Source organism: Marmota monax, unplaced genomic scaffold (assembly GCF_021218885.2).
Source record: "Marmota monax isolate L192 unplaced genomic scaffold, Marmota_monax_Labrador192_F-V1.1 WCK01_AAM20220418_F8-fsc00024, whole genome shotgun sequence".
NCBI classification, from domain to species: domain Eukaryota; kingdom Metazoa; phylum Chordata; class Mammalia; order Rodentia; family Sciuridae; genus Marmota; species Marmota monax.
In genome coordinates this window covers 21,090,287-21,103,793 of record NW_026695224.1, presented here as the reverse complement: position 1 = coordinate 21,103,793, position 13,507 = coordinate 21,090,287, and the positions used below count along the sequence as shown (strand labels likewise).

The 13,507-nt window shown below is 40.3% G+C and overlaps 2 protein-coding genes across 2 annotated transcripts; one reads left to right on the top strand and one right to left on the bottom strand.

Annotated features, from left to right (window-relative positions):
* Positions 1 to 2,378: 2,378 nt before the first annotated feature.
* Tmed6 (transmembrane p24 trafficking protein 6) lies at positions 2,379 to 10,023 on the top strand. The gene is made up of 4 exons (XM_046435303.2): positions 2,379 to 2,647; positions 4,595 to 4,721; positions 6,126 to 6,274; positions 9,621 to 10,023. Exons 1-4 carry the CDS (start codon positions 2,435 to 2,437, stop codon positions 9,852 to 9,854), a joined length of 723 nt encoding a protein of 240 aa, XP_046291259.1. The 5' UTR covers positions 2,379 to 2,434; the 3' UTR covers positions 9,855 to 10,023.
* Positions 6,424 to 13,416, bottom strand: Nip7 (nucleolar pre-rRNA processing protein NIP7). The gene is made up of 5 exons (XM_046435304.2): positions 13,258 to 13,416; positions 13,054 to 13,140; positions 12,820 to 12,958; positions 11,685 to 11,825; positions 6,424 to 11,468 (listed from the first exon to the last, which is right to left on the bottom strand). The coding sequence occupies exons 1-5, from the start codon at positions 13,311 to 13,313 to the stop codon at positions 11,349 to 11,351; spliced, it is 543 nt and encodes a 180-aa protein (XP_046291260.1). The 5' UTR covers positions 13,314 to 13,416; the 3' UTR covers positions 6,424 to 11,348.
* Between the last annotated feature and the right edge of the window lie 91 nt (positions 13,417 to 13,507).

Genomic DNA, 13,507 nt, shown 5'->3' with positions numbered 1-13,507 from the left:
TTTCACAGATGGAGGTAGTGAAATTGTGAACAAACTTTGCAGAACTACATACATTGATCAAGAAACTGAAGTTAGCCAGGCACAGTGGTGCATGTCTGTAAACCCAGCTACTTGGAAGACTGAGGCAGGAGGATTACAAGTTCAAGGCCAACCACTGAGTTTAATCCCTAGTACCATGAAAAAAAAAAGCTGTTGTCTAACTGTACTGGATGTTCTAATCCTTGGAAGCCATGTCAGACAATGTGGAAGTTTCCTCTTAATTTGTCCATTTTCTTATGTAACATGCTTTTCGGGGGACAGAAGAATTCCCCCTTACTTTCTTTTGAGTGAAAGGCAAAGCTTCAAGATATGCTAAAATTTTTAAATTTATCATTTAGTTACAAGTTAGAAACTTTGCATAGCTTTATTATTATCTTTCACTGTGTGTTCTGGGGTTTGATCTGTTTTACTACCAGCTAAACCCAAATGAAGGCAGGGAAAAGGTGAAAATTTAAGCTCCTCTTGGCCTAGCTGCCTTCTGGTTATAGTGAGTTGTAGTCTCTCTCCAAATTGGATTAGAGTCCAGAAAGCTTTCCTCCCCCGACTCCACCCCCCCATCATTTAATGGTGATGCATTCAGGGAAGCAAAGTATCTTAATCAGTGTGTGTCAAACTTGGAAAATGAAGCCAGGCACTGTGGTACATACCTGTGATTCCACTCCTCAGGAGGCTGAGGCAGGAGGATCACAAGTTAAAGATGAGCCTGGGCAACTTAGATCCTGTCTTACACAGGGCAAGTGATGTGGCTCAGTGGCAGAGCACTGCCGGGTTTAATCCCAGTGTCACAAAAAACAAAACCAAATACTATAAGAAATGTATAGTTCCGTTAACCTTTTTTTTCATATAACTTTAGTGTTATTTTTATTATGTTGTTATTGAAATGTGTACCAACGTAGGACTCTGCTTATGGCTTCTTTAGAAGTATAAAACTTCACGAACTGATGATTATTTAGCTGAAGCCAGTTGCTGCTCCCGACATGAGTGGTGTAAGTACTATGGTGGCAGCAGGGCTTGGGTACCTATGCCACTGTTACTGACGTGGCCCCAGGCTCTCCTGCCTTGACTTCAGCAAGTCCACTGCAGAACCACTATGCCTCCCTAGTGCTGGGATGCCATCTGATTGTGGCTGGAACTGAACCACACTTATGAGGTCTTTTCTCTGCTTATTAGTTGTAAAGCTTGGAGTCATTAGTCGTGATGACTTCTGACACAGTTCTTCGTTAGAAGGTGTTAATGCAGTTTTTGTTTTTTTAAGACTGAAAAAAAAAAGTTTAGACATTAGAACATAGAAACTGACAGTCTGAAAAACACTGTCTTGGAGGTTAAGAGCATGAGCCCCCATCAAAGTCCCAGCCCTGCCAGCTCTATTTGTTGACTGAGCCAGCCACTCAAATCTGAATGTCATGTCCTCATCTCTAAGAGGATAGATCACAGTACCTCAAGTAAGATGCAGGTAAATTTCTTAGCTCAGTGCCTGCCATGAAGTCAGTGGATATTTGAAGTCATCAATAAAAGAAAGATTGAGCATTTGGACAATAGTCTTTTTTTTTTTTTTTTTTTTTTTTTTTTTGTGGTGCTGAGGATTGAACCCAGGGCCTTGTGCATGCGAGGCAAGCACCCTACCAACTGAGCTATGTCCCCAGCCCCTGGACAATAGTCTTGAAGTGGATTTTGGATGGCTTTTTTTTTTTTTTTAAATCTCCTGTCCAGTGCTGAAAAGGTTATGAATAAGAGATGAAACAAAGTCAGAGGATTTGAACAGTGTCATCATTAAATGGGGTTTGGATAGCTTTAGATGAATGTGTCAAGTTGAAGTTAAGGAAGAGGACTATCAAGTAGAGGGGACTGGCTGCTGCCTTTGTCACTCTATTCATCCATTTAAACTTTTGCTCACACATGTTATGCTTTGCTCTAAACTGTAGTTCTAGGTAGAAAACTATTGAAACGCATTGCTCCAGATATTTTATAGGAGCAAGAGGTATCACCTGGTAACATGTCATGAATTAAAAACAAAAACAAAAACAAAAAAAAAAACTCCAGCCAACCCTTTTCAGTATATTTAGATGGTTGTAAATGAATTTTATCCAATATTTCATCCCCAAGAAGCAAGAACTGAAACATGATAGCCTAAGGAATGGGTAAAAATCCGATGAAGTAGTAGATTCTATCACCATGGAGTAGGTCTGTTAAACCACTTAATTTTTGAGGCAAAAGAAAAAACTCTTCCATGAGCCAAACATGGGAGTTCTATGGTAGTTCTATCACAGCATATTTATTTTAGCCCTAAAATTGGCTGAAATGTAACCTAGGTTAATGATTAGCCCAGTGGTTATCAGAACTACTTGGATCCACAGGGCTTCAAGCAGTTCACCTGCAGGAGTCTACAGAAAGCAGCATGTCCCCTTTACTCCTTGGGGCTTGGCTACTGATTCTGAATCTAGTGATATCTGCTAGGAGCCAGAAGACAGAACCCTTAAGAGGCTCTGGGGACCAATCGCTCTTCCACAGAGCTGATCGACATGACTTTGCCATTATGATCCCTCCAGGAAGCACAGAATGCTTTTGGCAATTTGCCCACCAGACTGGATACTTCTATTTCAGTTATGAGGTACTTGGGTTTCTCTGGCCACACTGAGAACTATTTTTTCCTTTTGTAAAATGAGTCAGGTTTAGATCAAACCAAATTCTAGCTGTCTATTATGCTGTGATCCCCACCTGTTGATGAAATAGACCTGCAGTTAGAGGGAAACTCTTGGTGAGAGCTGGAGAATAATTGCCAATGGTAGCTCAAACATATGGCTTGGCTTCTCAAACTGGGGCTGCAGAAGTGTGCTCAAAGCCATGTGACAAATTCCTGGAGAGGCAACCATTGCATTGATTTGGATTTGGGGATGAGAGGAGTAAGGATACATTTTTAAATATATTTTTAAAAATTGATATAGGAGGGCTAGGGTTGTGGCTCAGTGGTAGAGCACTCGCCTAGCACGTGGGAGGCCGCGGGTTCGATCCTCAGCACCACATAAAAATAAATAAAATAAAGGTATTGTGTCCATCTACAATAAAAAATATTTTTTTAAAAAGTAGATACAGAGTCCCCAGCATGTAAAAATCAATAAAACGTGAATATAGTACAAAGCTGGATGAAAACACATGAAACTTGCAGACTGACCCAGAAGTTTAAAAGAAAGCTGCTCTACTGAATGGGGTTGGGGGAGCCACATCTGCTATACTAGAAGCCTTTAGAGGAAATTCTGGCAGATTGGAGAATCGCTGGCTCAATCTATTTCTTTTAGCAAGGTAAATGTGTTCAAGTTCCTTCTTTACAAGTACTTTTGCCCATATTGTGATCTTACACCACATTGTTCAAGGATAATGAACAGTCAGTATTAAAGTTAGAGGCTGTTCTTTTCTTCTTTCCTTCCCACCTCCCTCCCACATTTCTTCCTTCCTCTGGGATTGAACCCAGTGGTGATCTACCACTGAGTTATATCCCCAGCCTTTCTTTTCTTCCTTCCTTCCTTTATTTATTTATTTACTTACTTACTGGATGATGGTGGGGATTGAACCCTGGGGTGCTTAACCACTGAGTCATATCTCAGCCCTTTAAAAAAAAAAAAAATATATATATATATATATATATATATATATATATATATATATATTTTTTTTTTTTTTTAATTCTGAGACAGGTTCTTCTAAGTTGCTCAGGGGCCGTGAAATTGCTGAGGTGACCTTGAACTTGCAATCCTCCTGCCTTGGCCTCCATAATCACTGAGATTACAAGCAGGAACAACTTGGAGGATCTTATTTTTTTATCCCATACTGGAGATTGAACTCAGAGGCCCCCTACCACTAAGCCAAGCCCCTAACTTTTGTTATTTTGAGACAGGGTCTTGCTCAGTTGCCCAGGTTGGGCCAATCTTTGGATTCTCCTGCCTCACCTGAGTAGCTCGGATCTCAGGTGTGCAACACTGTGCCTGCAGAGTCTGTTCCTTTCCTTTGTTCTTTATCTTAGAAAGCTGTTAACTTTTTAATATAGTAATAGATAATGTTGCTCTTACCCCACTGTAACTAAAAATTAAGTTAACTTTTCAGAGCTTTTTCTTATCTTTGAATTTATATCAGAACAATAGCTACTATAGCTTGGACTTATCAAGATCCAGTTTGGGGACAGGTGTCCATGGAGTGCCCACTGTAGGCATGGGCTGCCAAGCAGCAAATGCCCAAATCTGGGATACCACCAGGGAGCTCAACAATCAAGCAAGTTCAGCCAAGAACTCTTCAGGCAGAATTGTACATATCAACTGCTCCATCCCAGCTGTGTGGCTGGAAACATGTCTGACATTGTAGATTGTTCAGAAGTGGCTCCTCACAACACCATTACTATGACAACCAAAAAGCTCAATTCCAAATTCACCAGAAGGGGGACTGGGTGGCCAGTACCATGCCAGACTGAGAACCACTGTGATGATAATTATGGGATGTCAATTTTACCACCTAGCTGGCTTCTTGGTGATGTAGCAGGGTCTTTCTTCGCTCCTTAATGTCTTGGCAGGTTCAGCGAATACTCGGGATGTCACATGACCGGCATGTTGCTGCCACTGCACATACTCCACAGGATTTCCTCATAGGCACCTCCCAGGATGTTCGGGGCCAGATTAATTTTTTTGTCCAAGAAACAGGTCTGTTTTCATCCCCACAGCTATTATAGTAATCAGAGGTTTCTATGAAAGTGAGGAAATAATGAGGAAGTACATAGAGATGGTAAAATGGTAGGAAGAAAATTTAGCCATCACCACCAAAACCAGTTTCTTGGAGACCTCTGACATCTAAGACTGTCCACTGGCATTCCAATGGCAATTTGGGAGCAGGGTCTCAAGGTGAACATTATAACCACTGGGTATGAAGCTCAATATCTACCCCCAACCCCTGTACTAGGGATTGAATCCAGGGCCTTTCATGCTAGGCAAGTACTCTACCACTGAACAACACTCTCAGCCATAAATTGCCCAGGCTGGCTTGTAACTTAGATCCTCCTGCCTCAATCTCCTAAGTAGCTGGATTACAGGTGCCTGCCACTGTACTCAGTGGAAGCTCAATTTTCTCATTTCTCTAAATGATCAAATTATTAGAAAGTAAGAAACAAATTACAATACAGATTTCCATTTAACAAATTTATCATGGGGACACATTTCTTTCCAGTCATCAGAATATTTCAGTCATTTAAAAGCAGATTCAGAAAAAAAGAAAATGCATGGTCATGTGAGATATCCACACTCCACAGCAAAGCACTTCTCCAGCCAGAAAGTTCCTACAGCCAGATCAAGCTTATTCCACTTTGGACAACACCAGGCAATCTTAGTAACTAATCAAGTGTACTAAAAAACAAAGACAGATTTTCCCAACAGAGGCATCAATGTGTACCACATGTGTAGGATACTCATTCTGTACTGAAGGATGTTTAGCATCTTTGCCCCCTACATGCCAATAGTGCCTCCCAAACATTTTGCCTTTCAAAATTGCCATGCTTTTATAATTTTACCCTGACCCACGATGCACACAGAGGTGACCCAGTTCAAAAGAACTCTAATAGAAACCCCATCAGTCATTGAACAGACCACGGGGCAGGCAACACTCCAATAGAGTAGTGTTTTTCATTCACAAAGCATCAACTTTTTTTTTCCCTAGTTTGAAGTTCAAGGTGGTGTCCCAGCTTTAATGGAATACAAGAAACAGGCAAACACCATAATCTTTAATTTCAACAGTCAAGCAGGGTTATCTTAAAAAGATGGGAATTACAGGTTAGGAGAAAGGGAAAACATTGTTATCTATCCAGTATAGAACTGAAGTTACTGATACAATCCAGTATAGAACTGAAGTTACTGATATTCAGTAAAATATAATTATTTGTAATATTTAGTAAGACTAGAGCAGTGTCCTCCATGTAAAAAAATGGGATTGGGTACTTCCTAAGTAAAATGAATGTGATGCAGTAGCAATTTAAAAAGGGGAACAGGTATCTCCAGGAAAACCTTAAGATAGGGTGGGAGACCAAAGACTTGGTAACAATCTAGGAATTCCTACAGGTTATTATCAGCTCTGTCTAAAAAATCAGCAAAATCACTTTGGTTCTGTGCAAGTGTACGTCAACTTTGGAGTCTTCTATGAAGGGCCAGAGATGGACCACAAACAGATTCAAAGAAAACAACTGAATGATACCCTGGATGCAATTCAGGTAATGTTTTCTGTGAGAGAGAGACATCCATGGGAACTGATTTTAAATTTGGAGGAAGGATTAAAGAGTGGAAACCAAACAGGCAAGAGGATCTGAATCCTTTTAACAGATTTTTAAGACTTAGATTATTTTATTTTTTTTTAAGAGAGAGAGAGAGAGAGAGAGAGAGAGAGAGAGAGAGAGAGAGAATGAATTTTTTTAAATATTTCTTTTTTAGTTCTCGGCAGACACAACATCTTTGTTTGTATGTGGTGCTGAGGATCGAACCCTGGGCCGAACGCATGCCAGGCGAGCGCGCTACCGCTTGAGCCACATCCCCAGCCCCTGGACTCTTTTTAAAAATATATTTTTTTAGTTGTAGATGGACACAATACCCTTATTTTATTTATTTATTTTTATGTGGTGCTGAGGATTGAACCCAGTTTCTCACACATGCGAGGCAAGTGCTCCACCACTGAGCCACAACCCCAGTCTAATTTATTCCACGGGCTTCCAAACTAAGACTCACAAACCAAATAGGGCCTACTACCTGTATGTATGTATATACACACACAAACTGAGAGATAATCCATATACATTTCACTAGATTTTAGTATATTCACAAGATTGTACAACCATCTCTAGCATCTAATCCAGAATAATTTCATCACCCCCCAAAGAAATTGTACCCGTTAGTCACTCTCCATTCCCCCATAATCTCCTCAGCTCTGGCAACCACTATTCCATTGTTTCTATAGATTTACCCTATCCTGTAAATTTCACATACATGGAATCATACATGGGACCCTTTGTGATTGGTTTCTTCCACTCATCATGTTTTCAAGGTTTATCCATGTGGCACATATTAGCACTTTATTCCTTTTTATGGCTGAATAATATTCTCTTGTGTGAACATACATTTCATTATCCACTTAGCAGTTGAGTTGTTTCCACCCTTTGGCTACCACAACGTTGCCATGAATATGTGCCTCCAAGCATTGTTTCTACCTTGTCTACCTAAAAGTAGAACTGTTGGGTTAGATTGTAACCGAAATGTTCCCACTAGCTGTGTATGAAAGTGATTTTGACACATCCTGACACTTATTTTATAGTCATACTGTAGGTATGAAGTGGTATCTTGTGGTTTGAGTTACCTTCTCTAATAATTAATGTTACATATATTTTCAAGCGTTTATTGACCATGTGTATGTTTGGTATTAGGGATTGAATCCAGAAATGCTTTACCACTGAGGTATATCCCCAGCCTTCTTATGTTTTGAGAGGTTCTTGCCAAGTTGCTTAGGGACTAAGTTACCAAGGCAGGCCTTAAAATTGTGACCCTACTGCCTCAGTCTCCCAAATCGCTGGGAGTGCAAGAGTGCACTACTGGGCCTGACTTTGACAGGGTTTCATTAAATTGCCTAGGCTGACTTTGAATTTGTGATCCACTTTTTTCAGCTTCCTGAGTTGCTGGGATTACACATACTTGGCTACATATCTTCTTTAAAAATACTTTGCTCTTATTTATTTATTTTTGGTACCAGGGATTCCCTTTATTATATTTTATTAGAAACAGGATCTCATCGAGTTGTTTGGGACCTTGCTAAATTGCTGAGGCTGGGTTTGAACTTGATCCTCCTGCCTAAGCCTCCTGAGCTGCTGGAATTACAGGTGTGCACTACCATGCTCAGCTTCCTTTGCCCATGTTAAAATTGGATTTTTGAGTTGGGGGGTTTGATTCAGTTGTAGAAAACTTGCCAAGTATTCACAATTCCAGCACCTCCACTCCTGCCAGTAATTCTTTTTATTTTTTGTGGTACTGGGGATTGAACCTAGGTGCATTCTATCACTAAGTCACACCTCCACGTCCCTTTTATTTTGAAATAAGATCTTGCTAAATTGGCAAGGCTGGCCTCAAACTTGAGATCCTCCTTTGTCAAGCTTCCTAAGTCACTGGAATAATAGGCATGTGCCACTATGCCCAGCTTGTTGTGTTTGTATTGTAGAGTTGTTTTACTTACATAACCTGGACAGGAGTCCATATCAGATACATGATTTGCAGATATTTTCTCCCATTCTGTGGGATTTTCATTTTCATTCTTTGTTTTCCTTGTTGTTCTGGAGACTGAATCCAGGGTCTTGTGCACACTAGTCTTGTGACCTACCACTGAGTTGCAACCCAGCCCTTTCTTAAATTTTGAGACAGGGCTCACTAAGCTAAGCTGCTCAGGCTGGCCACAAACTTGTGATCCTCCCACCTCAGCCTTTCAAGTAGTCAGGATTATAGGCATGTGCCACAGTGCCCAGTTTTTCTTTCCTGATAGTCTCCTTGGTGCACAAAAGCTTAGTTTTGTAAGTGAAAGTTTTATTTTTATTTATTTTTGTGGTACTGGGGACTGAACACTATTGTAAATGGATGTTTTATTTGAAGTCATGCTTATTTGACAAATACAAGTATCTATGGACTGCTTTTGTGCTGCAGTGGCAGAATTTGTAGTTGTAAGAGATGAGATGGTCAGTAAAACCCAAAATATTTACTGTCTGTCCCTCAGAGTCTGCAGGCAGAAGAAATTACCAAAAGTGTAATGAAAGGCTTAATACATGCTTAAATCTAGAGATCTTCTGGAAAGAGCTTTCTACTTAAAGCACTGAAGCCGTTTCATCATTGAAAAAACAAAACAAAAAAAAATTTTTTTGGTTGGGGTGTAGCTCAGTGGCAGAGCATTTGTCTACTACATATAAGGCCCTGGGTTTTAACCCCAGCACTGCACAATATTTGTTTGTGTGTGTATGTGTGTTGGGGATTGAACCTAGGTCCTTGCGCATGCCAGGCAAGCACTATACCACCAACCCACACCCCCAGTTCCCACAATATTAAAAAATAATAATAATAATAAAAAAATAAAGGCACTCTACCACACTGTTGTATAGTCCACTTTTCATATACAGCAAAACTTTCTTTTTGGTACTAGGAATTGAACCTAGGGCCACTCTACTGGAGTCATAATCTTACCCTGCACCGCCCTCCCTTTTTGAGTCAGGGTCTCACTTGGTTGCCTTTAATTTAAACTTGTGATCATTGATTCTCTAGTCCCAACCTCCCAAGTGACTGGGATTACAAGAATGTGCCACCACACCCAGTTTCAAAATTAGCATTTATCAACCATAATAGTTTTATAGAGCTGGAGTTTTAGCTTAGCAGTAGCGTTTGCCTAGAATGTGCTGGTTTGAGCCCCAGCATAGCCAAATAAATACTATATTTTAAAATCATAAGGAAATTACTTGACTTTAAGATAGGTTAGTGCTGCTGAGCACTCATGAGGATAGGTGGGGAATGGATCCCTTTCTTTATTTTTTCCTCCTATAGGAGAGTACACGAAAGGTGCACAACAATGTCTTCCACATGTGGCGATTCTACACCTTGGCACGAATGAGGAAAATGGCTGACTTTTTCCTTGTCCAGTCAAACTACACCTATGTGAACTGGTGGTCAGCAGTTCAGAGCCTTGTTATTGTTCTTTCTGGGATTTTGCAGCTCTATTTCTTGAAGCGTCTCTTCAGTGTTCCAACAACTACTGACACAAAGAAGCCAAAATGCTAAGCTGACTACAGCATCCTGGCTTTTTTTTTTTACTGGGGCAGCAGCTTTTTCAAAACTTTAGTCAAATCACCTTTATAAAATTATTGGGGGGAAAAAAATCAATTTAATATTTTAATCTATTACCCTTATCAACAAAAGCAAAATGGCAATAAAATAATAAAAGTGCAAATGTTCAGAGTTTAACTATTTCTAAAATATGAATTAAATGCCAAGACTAAAAAACTTTTCATCATAAAACAGTCCATTAGCCTTCAGTGATTCTACTTAGAGGTTAACAGAAAACCCTGGAAGGGAGAAGAATAGAAAACAACGGGACAAAAGCAAATTTGCTTGCAGATATTAACAGGAGTTGGTAGAGTGCTTTTTGTAGTTTAAAGTATTTTATTTTTAGAGATGTTTCCTTTGGAATTAAAAGTTTTATATTCATTTAAGAAATTGTTTTGTTTTACAGTATACGTGGTTTTTAAAACTTCTGGCTCTGAAATGTTCTCCTTTATAAAATATTTTAATTCTACAAGAGATTTTGGGGAAGTATGAGGATGAAGGAGCTAAATTATTTCAGGGTTTGTAATTAGTGCTTTTTTGTCCAGTCTAGTCAGGCTGATAAGACAAATGTTTCATAAAATCAAAGAAATGAACAAAATTATAAACTGGGATCATCCCATCCAAGAAAAAGAAGATAAAAAAGAAAAAAAGTAAAAATATAATCAAATTATACTCATAAGACCACATGCTTACTTATTAAAAGAAATATATAATATAAAAATAACTCCTCTACCATTTTCTCCAACCCCCATTATTTGCCATGCACTGTGCCTTATGCTTTATAATCATGATTCCTAATCCTAAAAAACATTCTTAGACTGATGGCTAAAGTAGGTTTTTTTTTTTTAACAGAAGGAAATGAAGCTTACGGAAGCTCAACAACTTATTCATAGCTGTATAGCTGACAAGTGGCAGAAGTAGGATTTGAATCCAAGTTTTTCTTCCATACCATATAGCACTTACTGTATAGAAAAGCAGCTGACTAAATTGCACTTATTATTTTAGCCAAATTCATACCTAAAACCTCAGACATGGTCAACTATTATATAGCAATATCTTTTGTGAATTAATAAATAACAAAGAAAATCCATTGTGTTCTTACCATGAGTCCGGAAAACAGCGTTATCACAGATAACAATAATACTATATTCTTGTCCTCAGTTCCAATAATTTAGAAGCTATTACTCAGAACAAGAAGCCCCCTGATTCAAATATAAAAGTATTCTATTTAGTTACAAATACAAATGATCTAAAACCCCACTTTTGAGTCACTTCTGTATAGTAAGAATCAGCCTGCACCTGTCAGTGATAATGAGAATATTAAACTAAGAAGTCCCTGTAGAGGTCACAGTGCTGACAAAATTCAACATGATGGCGGCGTCTGCATAGACACAGGAAACAAAGCTAGGCCCTTCCACACAGATGTTAAGTTCTTGCGATGACTTCATTTTAAGTCAATGTCTCTTCATGCCGTACATATTCCCCAATGTCTGCTTGATGAAATACCACAATCGCCATGGGGTCTACTTTTCTGCAGTCTTGTGTAGACTTTGCTGCTACCCCAAAACCCTGGGATTCAAAAGAAGAGACACTAATTCACTCAAGTCATTCAATAAGCCCATGTTGAGGGCTGAAAATAATAAAAATGAGAAAAAAACACAATTCTTGTCCTAGAGGAATTCAAAAGGTGCTTAGAAATTAGTTTCTCAGGAGCACAAATTGAAAATACATCCTTCTTGAATAAAAAGACACTTGGTTTTTGTAATAGCTACCATCTTTACTTACCAAAGGGATGTCTGCCATGGAGTATACCACCACTCCCTGGTACTGACAAGTGTTTTCAGTAATTCGACCCAGACCAGATTTCAACACATGGTTTCCATAGAGGAAGGACTGCTCTGCTCCAGGCTTTATCCATACTTTATACTGTAAGATAGAATTAAAATGCAAGAGAAAAAAAAAAAAAAAACCAGTAATAGTTATATCCCTGTGAATAAGTCAGCTGCTGTTTTGTGATTATTTCTTTTTCTTTTTTTAAAATATTTTGCTTTTTAGTTGTAGTTGGACACAATATCTTTTATTTTTATGTGGTGCTGAGGATGGAACCCAGGGCTTCCTACGTGCTAGGCAAGCGCTCTACCACTGAGCCACTACTCCAGCCCCTGTGATTATTTCTAAAAACAATTCTGGGGGCTGGGATTGTGGCTCAGCGGTAGAATGCTGGCCTAGCACGAGCGGGACCGGGTTCGATCCTCAGCACCACATAAAAATAAAGGCGTTGTGTTGTGTCCATCTACACCTAAAAAATAAATATTAAAAAAAAAAAAAAAAGAATTTTGGGGAAGGGGTAGTTGCATTTTTTCCCCTCAAATTGTTCATCCACTGAACAGAACTGCCAAAAAGTTTTCTTAACTCTACAAGCAATTTTTCCCATGGACAGTTTAACAGTTCTTTTTCTGAATCCCAGTACCCTCCTCATCACAGCCATTTATCTGGTTTCTGATCTTCAACTGGATCTGCACAGGCTTTTCTACTTTGCTGGAGATTACTATACTATGCAGCTGCATGGCCACGCAGCAAGACTTTAAAAAGTCTCCTTGTGCTGGCATTGGGCCAGGTACTCTCAGGTACTCCACAGGAAAACAGCTGTCCAATGATTTGCGTTCTTTCTTTTCTTTTCTTTTTTTTTTTTTTGGTACCGGGGACTGAACCCCCCGGAGTGCTTTGAGCTCTTGCTTTTTTTTTTTTTTTTTTCTTTTGTTTTGAGACAGGATCTCACTAAATTGCAGAGGCTGCCTCGAAACAGGGATCCTACTGGCTCAGCTTCCCGAGTTGCTGGGATTATAGCGTGTCACCATTCTAAAGTGCCCCTTATCTCTGATCTCCTTCCCAGTGACGAAATGGAAAGCATCCCACAAACCTTGGCATAGGGTGCAAGGTAATCCAGAGCTGTAATGTGCAAACGGAACTTGTGGGTCTTAGTGAATTTTCCAAAGCAGGTCCCCAGCGACACTAGCTTGTCCCCGGAGATACTGGCGGCCAGTTTCAAAATCTTCTCACTAATGGGATAAGCAGGAGGAAGGTTTCGAGTTAGGGGGGCTCAGGGGACGCAAGCCTCCACTGTATCCACACTGCCCGCCCAGCAACGCCTCACCTCACGTAGTACACCCGGTCGTTGTGCAGCCTGAAACAGTAGGTGCCATCGGGCCTGTCGACCAGCAGCTGAAGATTCTCCCCGATGCTGAGGGTAAAAAGAGGACTGGAGGCCGCGCCCGAACGGATTCACCCCGTACCGCGTCCCCACTCCACCCAGGGTCCACCGCGCACACACTCCCTCGTCCGCCCCACGTGCTCCTACTATTTGGCTATCTTCTCAAACATTACACGGGTCTCCTCCTCAGTTAAAGGCCGCATTTTCCCGCTGGGTTGAAACACCGGATCCTCGTGCCTCCGCTGCCAGGAACGGAAGTCGGGTTCCGGCGGCTCCCTGGCAACCCCAAAGCCTGCCTCTCTAGCCCCGTCCTGCACTAGTGCCCCCTAACGTGGAGGACCGCCGAGGAAAGAAAATCCTCCAGCGAAGAAACCATAGAGACAGGAAATGTGACCCT